The following is a 16,366-nucleotide window of genomic DNA, read 5'->3' as shown; positions in this document are numbered from 1 at the left end:
TAGGGAAATGGGAGATTGATTTTTATTAAATCAACAATGAGCAACATCACAGGAGATCAGGTGGTAATCATTAATTCTTTTAAACTAACCTTTTGCATTGTGTCTACACGTGGTCTAATTATACACAGTGAGATGCTGTGTGAGGCGAGAAATCCCCATTAGCTGCCTGAACTCATTGGCAGATGGGAAACAGTGAGGGTGGCAGCATAAGAGTCTGTCAGATGGGAGGAGTGCAGTTCAGCTGAAAATTTCACCTCCCTTGTGTCTGGAATCTGCTACTTGGATAACCATCTCCATTCATAAATATTCAAATCCAATACAATAGAATCTTAAATCCCCAATTTGTTGCTGATTCGCCATGTTAATTGTGCCTGGCTCCCTTGCTGCCTGCTCCCTACTCAACAACACTTCCCCCACACTCCACCCACCCCATCAGAGGATTTGCTCAATTGTTCCAATGCTTGCAAACTTGACGCAGTTAAACGGGCACTCTCCTGACTTGGCTGCTTCTCCCGTGTTTCCAGAACTGAGATTCTTTGCCTTTGTTGCCTCTATCTAGACTTGACTATTCCAACACACACCTAGCCGGCCACCCACATTCTATCCTCTGTAAACTTGAGGTCATCCAAAACTCTGCCCGTGTTTTGACTCACGCAAAGTCTCATTCATCCATCGCGCCCTGTGCTCGCTGACCTACATTGGCTCCCAGTTTCAATTTCAATTTGTAAAATTATCATGCTTGTTTTCAAATCCCTTCATGGCCTCACCCCCCTCCCTATCTCTGTAATCTCCTCCAGCCCTACAACCCTCTGAGATCACTGCACTCCTCTAATTCTGGACTCTTGAGCAACCCTGATTTTAATCGCTGTATCATTGGCGTCCGTGCCTTCTACTGCCTTGGCCCTATGCTCTGGAGTTCCCTCTCTCAACCCTCTCCATCTCTCTACCTCTCTTTCTCCTTCTCCATAAAACTGACTTCTTTGACCAAGCTTTTGACCGTCTGCCCTAATATCGCCTTCTGGGGCTTGGTGTTCGACTTTGCTTTATAATGCTCGAGATATTTTAATACGTTAAAGGCGCTACACAAATATGTCTTTGTTATGATTTTTGAAGAGAGATGTTCGGTAAAAATCCGCTGCCTGAATTTGCCAAAGAGCAATTGGGTCTCATGTGTTACAGCTGAGTTGGAGTCTCCATTGGTTCAGTGTGTGGGTCCCGGTCAGTTCCGGTTTTGTACAGCAAAAGCAAAATACTGCGGATGCTGGAAATCTGAAATGAAAACACAAAATGCTGGAAATACTCAGCAGGTCAGGCAGCATCTGTGGAGAGAGAAACAGAGTTAATGTTTCAGGTCGATGACCTTTCTTCAGAACTGGCAAAAGTTAGAAATATAACACATTTTGACCAAGTGAAAGGGGCGGGCGGGTGTTAGAGGAATAAAAGGGAAAGTCTGTGATCGGGTGGAGGGAAGGAGAGATTAAATGGCAGACCTTTTCATGGTTCATAGCCAAGGGGAGTCTTTCTTTTGGGCCTCCTTATCTCGAGAGACAATGGATACGCGCCTGGAGGCGGTCAGTGGTTTGTGAAGCAGCGCCTGGAGTGGCTATAAAGGCCAATTCTGGAGTGACAGGCTCTTCCACAGGTGCTGCAGAGAAATTTGTTTGTCGGGGCTGTTGCACAGTTGGCTCTCCCCTTGCGCCTCTGTCTTTTTTCCTGCCAACTACTAAGTCTCTTCGACTCGCCACAATTTAGCCCTGTCTTTATGGCTGCCCGCCAGCTCTGGCGAATGCTAGCAACTGACTCCCACGACTTGTGATCAATGTCACACGATTTCATGTCGCGTTTGCAGACGTCTTTATAGCGGAGACATGGACGGCCGGTGGATCTGATACCAGTGGCGAGCTCGCTGTACAATGTGTCTTTGGGGATCCTGCCATCTTCCATGCGGCTCACATGGGACAAAAGATGTGTCTGGTGAGGTGTAAATGACAGGATGGGAGCCATCTGAACATAAAGGGATTAAGAAAGGAAACCAGGACGGGGTGGGGGGGCGGGGGGGGCGGGGGAGCGGGAAGAAAAAAAAGTGAAAACAACACGAGAAAAGAAAAGGAATGGGAGCAGAGATGGTCATCTAAAATGATTGACCTCGATGTTGCATCCAGAAGACTGGTCCTGTTCCTCGAGCCAAGCTTGCTCAACATTTTCCAGCATCTTCTGTTTTTGTTTCTGCTTTGTATTCAATGCCTGTATTTATAAAGCTAAGAATCCCATATGCTTTTCAAATGGACTTGTTAACTTGTCCTGCCACATTCAAAGGTTTGGGTATGTAAGCCATCAGATCTTTGTTCCTGCACCTGCTTTTTCCCTTTGTTACCTCTAGTCTTGACTATCCCAATACTCTTCTTGTTCGACACCCCATCATTCACCCTCCAGAAACTAAAGCTCATCCAAAACTCTGTCCATCTCTTAACTTGTAACAAGTCCCCACCAGTGTCATCCCTGAGCTCGCTGACCTTGAGCAACTCCTTGATTTAATGGAATAAAACTTCCCAAGGCATTTAACAGGAGTGTTGACAAACTAAATTAGACACTGAGCTATCTAAGGAGAGATTAGAACAGTTGACCGAAAACTTGGTTAAAGAGGTATACAGCAACAACTTGTATTTATAATAGTGCCTTTAAGGTAGTAAAGGCTCTTCACAGGAGGGTTATCAAAAAAAATTTGACAGCGAGCCACATAAGGAAATTAGGGCGGAGACCAAAAGCCTGGTCAAAGAGGTAGGTTTTAAGGAGCATATTAAAGGAGGAGAGGTTTAGGGAGGGAATTCCAGAGCTTTGGGCTGAGGCAGCTAAGACGCGACTGCCAATGGTGGAGCAGTTAAAATTAGGGATGTGCCAAGAGGCTAGAATTAGAGGAGCATAGAGGTTACAGAGATGGGGAGGAGCGAAGCCATGGAGGAATTTGAAAACAAGGCTGAGAATTTTAATATCGGTGCTGCCGGATCGGGAGCCAACGTAGGTCAGTGAGGACAGGTGGTGAGTGATGGGATTATTAAAAGAATTGGAAGAAGACCCAGAGTGGAGAAGTTATGATCGGGAATCCATTGTCTGAAAGGATTGTGATGGAAGCAGATTCATGTGGACATCTGAAAAACTGCACTCGTTACCTCCAGTGGAGTGACTGGAATTAGACTCAAACCTCCGAAGCTGTGACTGTGTTGGGACAGATGTACAGATGAGGGTGGACCATTGGTTCCATGTTCACGCAGCACTGGCATTTGACTGATTTAAGGCATGGATCTCTCCCTTCCATGTTTCCCACTACTCTATAGATATGACCTCACATAGCCTTGTGGAGTTTGCCCAGGGCTTCAGTTTCCTGGGCAATTGCCCCTGGTTGCTTGCCCCTAATTTGTACTGCATTATTCGCCTTGTGTAATTCCAGAAGTTGAATGTTGGTGAGCTCTTTGTCTCTGGATAGCGTCATAAGCAAACCCTAATCCTGCTTTCACCTCTTTTATTGTGTTGTTGTTATGAGGGGTCTAGATAAAGTGGATAGGAAGGACCTGTTTCCCTGAGCAGAGAGGTCAATAACCAGGGGGCATAGATTTAAAGTAATTGGTAGAAGGCTTAGAGGGGAGTTGAGGAGGAATTTTTCACCCAGAGGGTGGTGGGAGTCTGGAATTCACTGCTAAAAGGGTGGGAGAATGAAACCCTTATTGCAGTAGAGGTGCTGTAACCCACAGGGCTACAGACCATGAGCTGTAAAGTGGGATTAGATTAGAAAGCTCTTTCCTGGCCGGCACAGACATGATGGGCTGAATGGCCTCTTTCTGTGTCTTAAATTTGCTATGTTTTTATGATTGGGAGCGGGTGTTTTTTTTTTCTCCCCCCACTATTCCTCCCCCCACACCTCACGGACTGTGTCTTGCCGCTGCCAAGACTGACAAACTCTGCACAACTGCGGCGTTTGGAGGTTTTTAACCACCGGACTGTGTGGGAAGCTCAGGGTGACTTTTGGGGAGGTGGGGAGGGGAGGGTGGTGTGGGGGTCAGGTGGGGTGGGGCTGGCAGTTCAGTGATGATGTGGGGGCTCTGAAGTATACTGACTCTCTGACATGCCTTTGTGGGATCTCTGAGGGTGTCCACGACCAGCTGTGCTGGTCGGGCGGCATTTGGCTCACGGCAATGAACTGTGGTGAGGTCTTGCCAGGAAATCCACCACGAAGCATGTACGCTGGCACAACACCGGGAAGCATGTCAACCGCTCATCAATATGCATAGGTGTACTAATTAACATTGAATCCTTGATACTGCAGATTGAAATATATTCCCTGAAGTGTTGCTTTTTTGCAACAGAAAGCCCTTTGATGTCTCAGTGAGCTTCTCCAGTGAGGAACGGAGCCACACAGGCCAGGGAAGTGCCAAGCCTGTGCCAGATTGGCTGATTTCGGAGAAGGCGCGCAAAAGCTTCAGTGGTCCTGCATTAGAGAGGGAACACTGTTTCAGACCCTCCCAGTTTAACTGCATGTACGGGGGTATGATAATGTAGTGGTTATGCTACCAGACTAGGGTTTAAAGAGCAAAATTGAGGGTGTGTTGCAGGCCTGTACTATTTGAGTTTAGATGGGTGATCTAATTGAGGCGTTATAAAGGATTCGCTGGACAGATACAGAGGAACTCAAGAACAAGGCAGCATAATTAAATTAAAAATAAAAACAAGTGCTGGAAATACTCAGCAGGTCAGGCCACAACTTGAGTACTGTGTGCAGCTCTGGTCACCTCATTACAGAAAGGATGTAATTGCACTAGAGAGGGTACAGAAATGATTTACGAGGATGTTGTCAGGACTGGAAAAATGCAGCTATGAGGAAAGTTTGGATAGGCTGGGGTTGTTCTCCTTGGAACAGAGAAGGCTGAGGGGAGATCTGACTGAAATGTACAAAATTGTGAGGGGCCTGGATAGAATGGATGTGAAGGGTGTATTCACCTTAGCAGAGAGGTCAGTGACTAGGGTGCATACCTTTAAAGTGATTGGTAGAAAGATTAGAGGGGATATGAGGAAAAAGGTTTTTCACCCAAAGGGTGGTGGGGATCTGGAACTCACTGCCTGAAAGGGTAGTAGAGGCAGAAACTCTCAACTCATTTAAAAGGTGTCTAGATGTGCACCTCATGTGCAGTAGCCTGCAGGGCTACTGACAAAATGCTGTAAGGTGGGATTAGGCTGAATGGCTCGTTTTCCAGCCAGCACAGACGCGATGGGCCAAGTGGCCTTTATCTGTGCTGTAAATCTTTCCATGATTCATCTGTGGAGAGAGAAACAGAGTTAAAGTTTCAGGTCTGTGACCTTTCATCAGAACTGATAAAGGTTAGAAATGTAACCGGCTTTGAATGAGGGAGGAGGGGAAGAACAACAAAAGGGAAGATGTGTGATAGGACAGAGGGCAGAAGACATTAAATGACAAAGATGCCATGGAATTAAAGGTAAAGGGAGTAATAATAGCTGTAGTAGAGACAAAGAATTTGTCCAGAGAAAATGTTAATGACCGAATAGTGAACAGCTCTGTCCTAAAGCAAAAACATGAAAAACAAGTTTAAGACAGGCACATGGTTAAAAAAAAAAATTAAAATGGCAGTCATGATCTGAAGTTGTTGAACTTAATGTCAAGTCCAGAAGGCTGTAGAGTGCCCAATCGGAAGATGAGATGCTGTTCTTCGAGCTTACGCTGTGCTTTTTTTTATTAGTTAATGGGATGTGGGCATCTCTGGTTAGGCCAGCATTTATTGCCCATCCCTAATTGCCCTTTGAGAAGGTGGTGGTGAGCTGCCGCCTTGAACTGCTGCAGTTCTTGGGGTGTAGGTACACCCACAGTGCTGCTAGGCAGGGAGTTCCAGGATTTTGACCCAGCGACCGTGAAGGAACGGCGATATAGTTCCAAGTCAGGATGGTGTGTGACTTGGAGGGGAATTTGCAGGTGGTGGTGTTCCCAAGCGTTTGCTGCCCTTGTCCTTCGAGGTGGTAAAAATTGCAGGTTTGGAAGGTGCTTTCGAAGGAGCCTGGGTGAGTTGCTGCAGTGCATCTTGTAGATGGTACACACTGCTGCCACTGTGCGTCAGTGGTGAAGAGAGTGAATGTTGAAGGTGGTGGATGGAATGCCAATCAAGCGGGCTGCTTTGTCCTGGATGGTGTGGAGCTTCTTGAGTGTTTTTGGAGCTGCACTCATCCAGGCAAATGGAGAGTATTCCATCACACTCCTGACTTGTGCCTTGTAAATGGTGGACAGGCTTTGGGGAGTCAGGAGGTGAGTTACCCACCACAGAATTCCCAGCCTCTGACCTGCTGTTGTAGCCACTGCATTTATGTGGCCAGTCCAGTTCACTTTCTAGTCAATGGTAACCCCCCCCCAGGATGTTGATAGTGGGGGATTCAGCAATCATAATGCTATTGAACATTAAGGGGAGTTGGTTAGATTCTCTCTTGTTTGAGATGGTCATTGCCCGGCACTTGTGCAGTGTGAATGGTACTTGCCAGTTATCAGTCCAAGCCTGGATGTTATCCAGGTCTTGCTGCATATGGACACGGGCTGCTTCAATATCTGAGGAGTTGTGATTGGTGCTGAACATTGTGCAATCATCAGTGAACATCCCCATTTACTCTGACCTTATGATGGAGGGAGGGGGTCATTGATGAAGCAGCTGAAGATGGTTGGGCCTAGGACACTACCCTGAGGAATTCCTGCAATGATGTCCTGGGACTGAGATGATTGGCCTCCAAAAACAAGAACCATCTTCCTTTGTGCGAGGGATGACTCCAACCAATGGAGAGTTTTCCCCCTGATTCCTATTGACTCCAGTTTTTCTAGGGCTCCTTGATGCTGTACTTGTTCAAATGCTGCCTTGATGTCACTCCCATTGGAACACTGCAGCAAACAGAAAAATGGGCGTAAGAGCAGGTTGGTGAATTAAAATGGCAAGCAACTGAAAGCTTGGGGTCAAGCTTATGGACTAGCAGAGGTGTTCCGTAAAGCGGTCTCCAAATCTGCATTTGGTCTCCCCAATGTAGAGAATACCATTTTGTGAGCAACGAATACAGTATACTAAGCTGAAAGAAGTACAAGTAAAATGGAAGGAGTGTTTGTTAATGTCCATTGATGGTGAGCAGAGAGGAGGTAAAAGACAGGTGTTACACCTTCTGCGATTGCATGAGAAGGTGCCCTGGGAAGGGGAGGAGGTGTTGGGGATGATGGAGGAAACGGTCCCTTCGGAATGCTGCCAAGGAAGGGGAGGGGTAGATGTATTTGGTGGCATCACACTGGAGGTGCCATAAATGACTGATGTTGCTGATGTAAGATCATCGACCTGAAACGTTAACTCTTTCTCTCTCCACAGATGCTGCCAGACCTGCTGAGTATTTCCAGCATTTTCTGTTTTTATATTGTATTAAAATTAGAGCCATGCTATTCAGGAGTCAAATCAGGAAACAACTTTTCACACAACAAGTAGATGAAATCTGCAGATCTTTCCCTAAAAAGGCTGTGGATTTTGGATCAATTGAAATGTTCCAGGTTGAGATCAATAGATTTTTGTTGGCTAAAGGTAGTGAAGGTCTAAGAGCAAAGAGACAGATCAGTTCTGATAACAGAGTGGCAATACACCTTTTGAGGGGCTGAATGGTCTAATTCTGCTCTTCTACCTCTGTAACCCTGAGGGCTGGAATAATAATCCAGAAAACGAGACTTCAAATCTCATTGCAGCAGTCTTTGCTTACAACATTGTCCGGGAGATTAATCATTAATTCCAGGAGACACCAGGACAATCTTGGAGAGTTGGTGAGCCAACGTGGTTCAGTCAGGCCTGATGCTCGATGTAGGCCCAAAGCCTTACCCTACTCTCAATTGAAGTCAACACAGTTGCAAGCTCCAAAAAATTGGCTTTTAATATGCTCTGGACTGTAACCAGGGGTAATGAATCATCAATCCCATGACTCTTTAGTCAGATAGATTAGGTTAAGAACTTTGAGGGATGTTTATTTTTCCTCTTGTGTTAAAGGCTTTACTTAACCAATAAGTAGGCCGCAGCCTCAGTACATGGGGTTAGCTCATCACCAAAAAAAAAAATGCCATCAATCGTTCCATTCTTTCACTTGTGTAGGGCAAACTTTCTTTTCATGCAACAATTTTGTTTAATAACTGAGAGATAAAACAGAATATTTGCATAGCCTGCACAAAGGCAACTCCCAGAGTACAAACAGCAGAGCAGTATTTATTTAAATAATTCAGTTAGCCTATTACTGCAGAGCCCTCCGGGATTCAACATAGCAGTTCAACACTGTCTGTAATTACTGAGTTTGCATTTTCAATTATTAAGAGAATTCTATTAATCAAAATAAAAGCTCATCTTTATAACAGAGCCAGTTGTTGCCAATTGAAGGGTACATTTGGTGTTGAAGATATGTGATTGTCTCAGGTAGCAGCTGTGGCTTAGTGAGTAGCTTTCTTGCCTTGGAGTCAAGAGGTCATAGGTTCAAGTCTCATGCTAGAGACTTGAGTGTAAAAATCCAGGCTGACATTCCTAGTTCCAGTAGTGAGGGAGTGCTGCACTGTCGGAGGTGCTGTCTTTCAAATGAAACAATAAAAGCAGGGCGCCGTCCCATCCTTTGGGTAGATGTAAAAGACCCCACAGTTGCTATTTTGAAGTACAGCAGGGGGGGTTATTACTGTCCTGGTAAATATTAATCCCTCTTCACACATTAAAACAGATGATCTGGTTATCATCACATTGTTTGTGGGAGCTTGCTAGGCGTAAATTGTTTATTGCATTTCTTACAATACAACAGTGACACTTCAAAAGTACGTAATTGTTTGCAAAGTGCTTTGGGACATCATGAGGTTGTGGTGGGCATGATATAAAATGCCAATCTTTCTCAAACTGAGAGAGTGATTGGCAACTAGAGCAAATTAGTCTGGCGAACGACCCTAGAATTGACCATGAAAATCGAATCCCTTAAGATAATGGTGTCTAAACAATGGGATGGAGCAGGCTTTAGCGCGCATAGGAAAGGATGAGGTGCCATTTATATAGCTACTTAACACATCCACGGAACGCTCCAAAGCACCTTGGCACCTAGGAGTCCCTTTTGAGGCACAGTTAGGGTTGTGTAAGTGAATGTGGCAGCCAAATAGTGCACAGCACGATTCCACAAACAGCCAAGTGAGCTAAATGACCAGTTGATCTGTTTTTGGCAATGGGGTTCGAGAGGAGGAGTGTTGGCTAGAATCTCTCTTTGAATAGGGGCATGGGTTCTGCGCAGGCAATGGAGAGGTGGTGGTTTAGCTAGTCCGGGGGAAAGAAATGCTACCAAGCTTTGTCGGGAAATTATAACTATGAATTTTTTTTTGTTGCAGCCTTTGCAGATTGACGACAATTTCTGTGGACAAGACTTTAACCAGCCACTGGGTGGGACGACACTGGTGGAGGGGATCCCGCTGTTTATTGACAAAGAGGATGGCATGACCTCGATTGCTGCCTATGACTACAGAGGTCACTCGGTTGCCTTTTTTGGGACCAGGAGTGGGAAGATGAAGAAGGTAAGTCTTGAAGCAGAGATTGTGTTTCCATATTGAAGTCAATTTTTCAGACGGTTTATGTGGCCTTGAGAGGACTTGCTCTCGGTGGAGGGATATCAAGTAGACTGTGGTTGAATTTGGTTGCAAGGCCGAGTTTCCTCAGGCCGTGCATTCCGGTTGCCAACTCTCGTTGGATGTATTCCTGGAGGTTTCATCACATGGTCACCTGCTTCCAAGCCCCACCCTCACACTCCTGCTATTGGTCACCCTACATGTCCATCCTCACAGTGCCCCACCTTCCCACAACCAATTGGAAAGTGGACCTGATTGCATGTTGCTTGACTGTCAAACAGCCTTTTTATCCCCTCTCCCAATATTTTTATAACTTTTTTACATTTTCTTTCAATATTAATCATACAATGACCTTTTTGATTTATCTTCTGGGTTCTTGCACCTGGCACTATCCTGGAGATTAAACTTTCATTTCTGGAGGCTCCAGGAGAATCCTGGAGAGTTGGCAACTCCAGATGTGCAGAGGGCCAAGCGCTGAGGCGCCCAATCTGGACGTGAACTGTTGATTTGAAGATGTTGTGGCTTGATGGAAAGTTCTGGTTGGAAGAGCCTCAACAGGCCAGTTGGCAATGGCTTCACTTGACAGTGATATGAGAGAGTGTGTGTTTTGTGCTTTCACTGAGGAAGGGGTGGACTATGTGCTTCTCTGCGTGAGGCATTACTCCATTGCTGCACTGTCACCTCGAGCTGGTTAGCAAGGGTCTAGTAGAGATTGGTTTGGGTGTTGAGTGCAGCCTGGCTGTGTTGGTACCGCTGTGGCGTACTGCACTCCTTAGGTAATTACAGGGTCTTTGCATTTCCCTCAACAAAAATTTTGGAGGTCAGAATGTCAGAAATAGGAGCAAGAGTAAGCTATACAGCCCTTCGAGCCTGCTCCACCGTTCAATATCATGGCTGATCTTCTACCTCAACTCCACATTTCTGCCCTCTCCCCGTATCCCTTGATTCTCTTAGTATCCAAAAATCAATTGATCTCAGTCTTGAATATACTCAACGACTGAGCATCCACAGCTCTCTGGAGTAGAGAATTCCAAAGAGTCACAACCCTCCGAGTGAAGAAATTTCTCTTCATCCCCTTATCCTCAGACTGTGATCCCGAGGTAAAAAATAATGGGTTTTCCCTAAATCTCATCTTGTGGAGCTGCTGAAAAGATTTTGGAACTGGCTCCCAGTGGCGTTTGCTTGTGTTCTGAATGGACGATGCAGAAACGGAGGAATGTGGGATTAACTGACCAAGAACCACCTTTAGTTACTTGGAAGTGACCAATTCTGGAATGAGGTGTGAGGGCCCTTTTTTGTAGAATAAATCTTGGGCCTTACCCATTCTCTCAATGCTATAATTATAAAGGAGAGCCATCTGCCTGAAAATGCCCAGCAGATCTCTGTGTCTTGAAAGGTGTATGCACAATGCATGAATTGCATTGAAGTGGATCATTGTGACGGAATTGCATAACTTGACTTTAGGAGACATGGTGTGCATTCGGTGTGGCTCTCCCGCCTTTTTGTGGGGCTAACAACTTAAAATGCAGCACCTAGGAATTTTACACAGATGCATTAGAAATAGTCTTCAGAGTAATGTACATTCTCCAGAGGTTTGCTGGACAATTCTTTCGCAAGTCTCGTTCCCGTATGAAGGAGCACCATCCCGTCCTTTTCGGTTTGAGGAAAAGTTTTGTGCTTCTCGCTCAGTGCTTGATCTCAATGCAGCCGCTGTCTCTCTGGCCTGTCAGGCTTACATCGTGGCTCCCCCCTTAGCCTGAGCTCCCAGCGATTCCGCGAAAAGCGATGAGCAGAGAGGGTGCTGGGAGTCGGTGCTAGGTTAAGAAACAGTTGTCTTCGTTTGTCAAAGATGGCCCCGGGTTTGTCTGGCAAGTTGGGGTTGATGTTTTTAGCTGAAAATTATCTTAAATATTGGGTTCACTTGAGAGTCGTGGTTGGAATCGGTTTCCAGGTGAATGTATTCCCGATATGAACTGCATTATTTTATCCCACTGACTGAAACTTGTCAGAGTCGTAACGTCACAGAAGGAGGCCATTAGGCCCATTGAGTCCATGCTTGCTCTCTGTACAGCAATCCAATCAGTTCTGTTCTCCAGCTCTGTTAACATAGTCCTGTAAGTTTATTTATGTCAAGTGCTCATCCAATTTCTAAAATTTCAAAATCCCTCCACCCTTGTGGATACGGTCAGTGTGGGAGAAGTACCTATGGTTCTTTGTATTGATTGATCACTCCTACTTTGATCATATCAAAGGCACAGAGAGGGTACAGCAGAGATTCACTCGGATGGGCAGAGACTACAGGGATAGGACCTGAAAGTTGAGGAGACCTGGTAAAATGATAGATTTTGATAAGGAAATAGGGGAAAACTATTTCTTCTAGTAATAACTAGTGAACATAAATAGGGAACAATGTGGATGGTTAGGAGAATATATTTTTTCATTGTTGAAATGTGGCTGTCCTTGGCAAGACCAGCATTTATTGCCCGTCCCTAATTGACCTTGAAAAGGCAAATGTGAGCTGCCTTCTTGAACCGCTGCAGTCCTTGGGGTGTAGCGACACCCACAGTGCTGTGAGGGAGGGAGTTCCAGGATTTTGACCCAGCGACAGTGAAGGAACGGCGATATAGTTCCAAGTCAGGATGGTGTGTGACTTGGAGGAGAACTTGCAGGTGGTGGTGTTCCCATTCATCTGCTGCCCTTGTCCTTCTAGTTGGTAGAGGTCGTGGGTTTGGAAGGTGCTGTCTAAGGAGCCTTGGCGAGTTGCTGCAGTGCACCTTGTGGATGGTACACACTGCTGCCACTGTGCGCTGGTTGTGGAGGGAGTGAATGTTTAAGCTCATTGGCGAGGTACTGATCAAGGGGGGGTGCTTTGTCCTGGATGGCATCGAGATTCTTGAGTGTTGTAACTGAAATAACAGTGAGGATTACTAGAAAGTAGCACATCCTACCAGAAGCAGCCATGGAAGCAATGGCTTTCCAAAGGGAAGTGGATAAATATTTTAAGAAGTTGAAAGGGTATGGAAAATGTAAGTGAATAGGATGAAATGTTTAGCTTTGAGAGAGCTGATTAGCCACCCCTTGCTTGTTATAATGGTCTACGGTTGTACGTGATATATTTGTATTCTCAGCTGGGGGTGCAGATGGTAAGTTTATTTTGACTTAGCCCCTGTGGTGCAAATTTGCCTTGTGTCTCAAACGTACATTCTTCTCCCCGCAACATGCGCAAGAGCCCAGTAATCTGATCAATCTGGTTGTCATGACTTTGGTGCCCAAATTTTCTTGTGGAAAAACAAAAGGAGAGATTGGGGAGGGTGTTGAACTGAGGTAGTTGAGACTGTGTGACTTAAGGCTTTGAACCTGCGCAGAGTGTTTGGATTTTAGGCCCTGGGCCTGTACAGGGGGAGGGGTGGATGAAGGCCCCAGGCCTACATTTTCTACGATGAGCATCTTGGTCTGACTTACAGATGGACTGCATTCAACTCACTGAGTCAATTCTGATTTTCTGCGACGGTTTACTTCAGCTAAATTTTTTTTTAAAATGACATCAGATGATAATTAAAGCCAGTTTCCCTTCTATAGGCCTGCTCGGGCTAGATGGAAAACACTTATCTTGAACAGAAACAGATGTTTCTGTACATTCCACACAAGCCACATCCCTGTATCATAATTATGTATCTTATAATACGTTGCAGTTCTTGTGCATACAGAGCAAGGCCTTTGTTTCTGAGCAACAACTAATGGGGTTCCGTTGCCACGGGCTACACTTCTGAGCAGCCATCTCCTGATTGCATCTGGTAACCCTAGTGTTGAAGGCAAAACTTAAATGGTTTGCTAATGCAAGGATGAATCGGGGGACAGAGTCAACAGTATGTTGTGGTAGTTATAATGGTTATATTGGACTAGTAATCTAGAGAATGTGAGTTCAGTCCTACAATGGCAGTTTAAGAATCTGGAACTCTAGAGCTTGTCTTGCTAAAAGTGGTCGTGAAGCTGACGGATTGTCGTAAAAACCCAACTAATATCCTTCAGGGAAGGGAATCCTGCCACCCTTACCCATTCTTGGCCTAGAGGTGTCACTCCTCACAAGCCACTCAGTTGTGCCAAAGCACACGGACTGCATTAGTTCAAGAAGGCGGCCCACCACCACCACCTTCCCAAGGGGGCAATATGGCATGGGCAATAAGTATTAACCTTACCAGCGATGCCCACAGCCCTAAAATGAGTTTTTAAAAACAATGCAGGTACTTTTTCCAGCACAGGTGTGACGCTGACGACAGCCCTGATAAAAGAGGCCATAGAGAGAGAGAGAAAATGAGTGCTGAGCAGGCCTCCTAGCACAGGCTGTTCTCGGCCTAGCAAGACCTGCACTGACGGGAAGTACAAAGGAACTTTATAGCTCCTAATATGTCAATAGATGCTGGCACATTTGACCTAACTACTGCAAAATGGGAGGTGAAAATCAATGAGTTGGAGTGACAGCCACCAATTGGCATTAAATTTCAATTACCTACCCACCCCCACCCACCCCACCCCCACTTTCTGTGGAGCTGCAAATAGCAGGTTTAAAATAGCTGAGTGGTCTGGGAGAAGGGTGCATGAGCTGGGCTCAGGTTTTTACTGTTGTAATCTGCCCTGGTGAGGAGCTTGCTGCAATCTTGTCTTTATTTTGTTCTCTTTCAACTGCCTGGTTGCCTCATGCAGGAGCCAAATGGGACATCGTGGTTATATTACTGAACCAGTAATCCAGAGGCCTGAACTTAATAACCCAGAGAAGCTGAGTTCAAACCCCATCGTAACTATTTCAGAATCTGGGAATAAAAAGTAAAAATGACCCAGGAAGTTGTTGGATTGCCGTTTAGTGAACTGCTTGGGCTTTTTTTTTTCCTAATGTCCCTTTATGGAAGGAAAGCTGCTGTCCTTGCCCAGTCTTGCCCTATACGTGACTCCAGTCTTGCATCAGCATAATTGTCTCGTAACTGCCCTCTGACGTGGCCCAGAGGACACTCTGTTGCATCAGGGAAGCTAACAGTGGTTCAAGAGGAAGGGACATTTAGGGGTAGGCAATAAATACAGGTCTTGCTAGTGATGCTCATATCCTGAGAATGATTTAACCCAAACCCTCGGGTAAAAAAGAGAGTGAATTGTGTTACCCTAGTAGCTACATGGTAGGTGCAGTGCGTGACGAGGAGAGGAGGAATATAGACCAGTAAGGCCATTTGGGTGAGTTGACCTCATCTTGCCTCATTGGGGGTATAGTCTGACCTCAGTGCACCCGGCTGGTTAGGACGAGGGAGGTAAAAATCAGGCTGAATTCCTGCTCATGATCAATTTTCAGCTACCCCCTCCCCATCCCGGGGGGAAAACGGTATATCTGTAAACTCTGGCAGAAGCCTTCTGCAGCTCAATAGCCAGTGGACATTCGCAGTGTACATTTACGGATGCAGAATGATTTATGAGATGTGGGAGGGCTGGTGGGACCACATTGTACCAGGAGTTGCCGTCCTCTGGAGAGGAGGGGGATATGATTCTGGGAGGATGCGGGGACAGAGTGTTTTAACAGGCTGCTACCTTTGTGAAGTGTGCAGTGTTTGAAACAGGGTTTGATATGAGTTTACAGTAGTTGAAACTGTTTAATTATTCCTGTGGATCCTGTTCTAAGTGCATTGTCTTCCTCGTTGTGATGGGAAGCTCTTGGGACCATGTGCTGTGTGTACAAATCAGATTTCATTACATTTATTATGTGCCCACATCCGATGAAGCTGCTTTAACCTTGAATATCACTGCTGCCCCTTCTGTCCTCTGGGTGTGTATCGATGCTTTTAATCCAGCGAGTGAGGTGACCAATCTGCTACGCGTTTTTAATCCTCTTGGAACGCGTTCAAGTCTGTTGTAAACTGCTGGCTCACCAGATAGTTGATATCGCTTCGGAAACCAATTACCTTAAAGGGCTGATTTAGCTAACATGGCCCCATGGGCCATGTGTGGCTTCAAATCTGTCTCTCGCCCACAGCGTTTCGCAATGAATTGTTCTGCTGAGACCTTAAACTGAGGATCATCCTGCCCTCTCAGGTGGACGAGGGAGAGGAGGAGCGTTGTCCCCGGTGTCCTGGGCCAATAGTTATCCCTCAACCAAACAACACTAAACCAGATCATGTGGTGGTCATCACATTTGCTGTTTGTGGGAGCTTGCTGTGCGCAAAATGGCAAAATCACATTTTCTACATTGCAACAGTGACTACATTTCAATAATGTATTATGTTGGCTGTAGAGCATTTGGGGAAATCCTGAGGTGGTGAAAGGTGCTATAGAGAGGGATCGAAGCAAAGAGGTTATGTTAAACTTGTATAGACCATAGTTAGACCACACTTTGGAGTACTGTGAAGTGCTCTGGTGCCTATTACAAAAACAGACGCACTGGGGAAGGTGCAAAAAAGATTTACAAAGATGATTCCAGAACTGAGAGAGGTTTCAATGAAACAGAGCAATTGAAGAGGCTGGGGTTCTGTTCTCTGGAAAGAAATCGGCTGAAACGGTTTGATAGGGTAGACAGGATTTTTCCACTTGCGGGTGAGACCTGAACTAGGGTCATAAATATCAGATAGTCAGTAATAAATGCAAAAGGAAATACTACTTTACCCAGAGAGTGGGAAGAATGCAGAACTTGTTAGCACAAGGAGTAGTTGAGGTGAATAGTATAGGATTTAAGGGGAAGCTAGATAAACACACGAG

At 45.6% G+C, this 16,366-nt stretch overlaps 1 protein-coding gene across 1 annotated transcript in view; it reads left to right on the top strand.

Moving 5' to 3' along the window:
* Positions 1 to 16,366, top strand: part of LOC137380263 (plexin-A1-like) — a 484,672-nt gene that overhangs the window by 78,961 nt on the left and 389,345 nt on the right. The window contains exon 3 of the mRNA XM_068052142.1: positions 9,404 to 9,586. Within this exon, the coding sequence (XP_067908243.1) occupies positions 9,404 to 9,586 (183 nt within the window). The remainder of the gene's footprint in view (positions 1 to 9,403; positions 9,587 to 16,366) is intronic.

This window comes from Heterodontus francisci, chromosome 19, assembly GCF_036365525.1.
Source record: "Heterodontus francisci isolate sHetFra1 chromosome 19, sHetFra1.hap1, whole genome shotgun sequence".
Taxonomy (NCBI): domain Eukaryota; kingdom Metazoa; phylum Chordata; class Chondrichthyes; order Heterodontiformes; family Heterodontidae; genus Heterodontus; species Heterodontus francisci.
The sequence above is the reverse complement of the archived record's forward strand: the minus strand, read 5'-3'. Positions and strand labels throughout refer to the sequence as shown.